This window comes from Populus alba, chromosome 4 (assembly GCF_005239225.2).
Source record: "Populus alba chromosome 4, ASM523922v2, whole genome shotgun sequence".
NCBI lineage: Eukaryota > Viridiplantae > Streptophyta > Magnoliopsida > Malpighiales > Salicaceae > Populus > Populus alba.
Window position 1 is genome coordinate 1,235,909 of NC_133287.1, and position 2,628 is coordinate 1,238,536.

At 40.1% G+C, this 2,628-nt stretch overlaps 1 protein-coding gene across 1 annotated transcript; it reads left to right on the forward strand.

Annotated features, from left to right (window-relative positions):
• LOC118059029 (PR5-like receptor kinase) lies at positions 1–2,628 on the forward strand. The gene is made up of 3 exons (XM_035071843.2): positions 1–143; positions 237–926; positions 1,148–2,628. The coding sequence occupies exons 1-3, from the start codon at positions 80–82 to the stop codon at positions 2,452–2,454; spliced, it is 2,061 nt and encodes a 686-aa protein (XP_034927734.1). The 5' UTR covers positions 1–79; the 3' UTR covers positions 2,455–2,628.

Sequence of the window (2,628 nt, forward strand, 5' to 3'; positions counted from 1 at the left end):
TTCAAGTAAAGCTTAGCCCAAAGAAAAAAAGAAAACCAAAATCTGTTAATTTGAAACAAAATTTTTTATTTCTGTTTCAATGTCACTACTGAAGTTGCTTATGCATTTATCTCCTTTCTTGGTTGCTCATTTATTCGTATCAGGTATGGTAAAGCAATCTATCACACCTTTTCTGTTCCCATCTCTAATTCTGCCACACAATTAATTAAGCTGTTATCTTATGTTATTGCTCGCAGGTGTTGATTCAGCAACTTTAACAATATTAAACAATTGTGACTACACTATATGGCCAGGAATAAACTCAACATATGATCCAAGACCTCGCTTATATCTCATCCGAGCGATCCCAACTGGTTTTTCCCTTGGAAAGAATGACTGGAAGGACATAACAACCTACGATGATTGGGCTGGTCGTTTATGGGGTCGCACAAATTGCACTGAAGATATTGATACAGGAAAATTCTCCTGCATCACAGGCGACTGCGGGTCTGGCAAAATAGAATGTTCAACAGTTCCAGCTCGCTCGAGTCCTGTGACGATGGCAGAGTTCAAGATTAACAATGCTGGACTTGATTTTTTTAATGTTAGTCTTCTTGATGGCTACAACCTGCCTTTGCTTGTTCTGCCTTCTAATCGGAGCTGCAAAAAAGCAGGATGTGTGGTGGATTTGAACGGCGTTTGTCCTCCAGAACTTACGGTTAAAAGTTCTGATGGGAAGATTGCGGGGTGCAGCAGCGCGTGTGAGGCCTTTAATTCACAAGAATTTTGTTGTACTGGTGAATATGAAACACCTTCGACTTGCAAGCCTACCTTTTATTCTCAGAATTTTAAGAAAAAGTGTCCAAGCACTTACACCTATCCTCTTGACGATGAGACTGGTACCTTCAGTTGTGCATCATCCGATTACCAAATTGTCTTCTGCGCAGGTAAATTTACCATTTTTCAATGTAATAGTTTTTTTTTTGGTATTTTGTTTTTAATCATTTTAACATTTAGGAGTGGTGTAATTTGTTTGATGAGAAGTTAAGAAAGGCCTGCAAAAATAGAAGTTAGTTTACCACAAAGACACATTCTATATATATTGTACTACACGTTGAAAGAAACTATAGCTTACACAATTCATACATCTGTTCTTTGTCCATCACAGGAAACACTACTGAATACAAGTCCATGCCACCGCCAGCATCAATTGTGAGAATAGCACCAAGGCTTTCCCCAGTACCGCCATCACCAACTGTGATAAGAGCACCAAGCCCTTCCCCACAAGTTAAAAAACCACCAAGGCCTTCTCCAGAAATAAGGCCTAAAACTCCAAGAAGTTTGGTACCAATTATAGCAGGAGTTATAGGTAGTGTTCTTCTTATCATTTCTTTTGTAGTGATTTTTATTTTGAGGGCAAGAAGGCGTGGGAAGTCCGAGCAAGATCAGCAGGATGTGGAAGATGATCGTATAAAGCATGTTCCAGGAATGCCTGTCAGTTTCTCATACCAAGAACTATACGTTGCAACTGATAATTTCAACGAGAGACTTGGAAGAGGAGGCTTCGGGTCTGTATTCAAAGGAAAATTGGGAGATGGAACACAAATTGCTGTGAAGAGGTTGGAGAAACGAGGCCAAGGAATGAGTGCTTTTCTAGCAGAAGCCGAGGCAATTGGAAGTCTGCACCATTTTAACTTGGTGAGGTTGATTGGATTTTGCGCAGAGAAATCCTCCAGGCTTCTGGTTTTTGAGTATTTGAGCAATGGATCGTTGGATAATTGGATTTTTATGAATGTACAACGACCTTTCCTTGATTGGCAGACCAGGAAGAAGATTATAGTCGACATAGCAAAAGGGCTGGCTTATCTTCATGAAGACTGTCGACATACCATAATACATCTTGATGTAAAGCCACAGAACATTCTTTTGGATTCAAGTTTCCATGCCAAAATCGCTGATTTCGGGTTATCCAAGCTAATCAATAGAGATATGAACCAGGTTCAAATCTCAATGAGAGGAACACCGGGATATCTTGCTCCAGAATGGCGTCAACCATTAGGTCGTATTACGGTAAAAGTTGACATATATAGCTTCGGAATTGTCCTCCTTGAAATAGTTTGTGCACGCAGAAATGCAGACCAATCACAACCAGAATCTGCCTTTCATTTGCTTACAATGTTGCAGAAGAAAGGTGATCAAGATAGAGTAATAGACATTGTGGGAAATTTGGATGAATACGCGCGGAGTGATAGAGAGGAAATAACGAGGATGATAAAGGTTGCTGCTTGGTGTTTGCAAGATGACCCAGAAAGAAGACCTCTCATGTCAACAGTTTTAAAAGTGTTGGAAGGTGTTATGGAGGTATATCCAAACATCAATTATCGGTTTTCGCATTCAATGATAGCTTCTCCAGCTGGTAACAACCATATTTCTTCAGCACCTCCTCCAGCATCTGTTCTTTCCAATCCTAGATGATGTAGTTGTAAGACTCCCTCTTCTGGCAGAAATAAAATCAATCATGCTTCTTGTCGCTTCTGCTACTTTTCCATCATGCTATCCTAAGCTAACCACAGCTTTTTTAGCACTTGTCTAGCAAGGTATTGACATGTCTCAAGTAGTTTGCCGGTGTACAGTGTACTGGAGTATAGT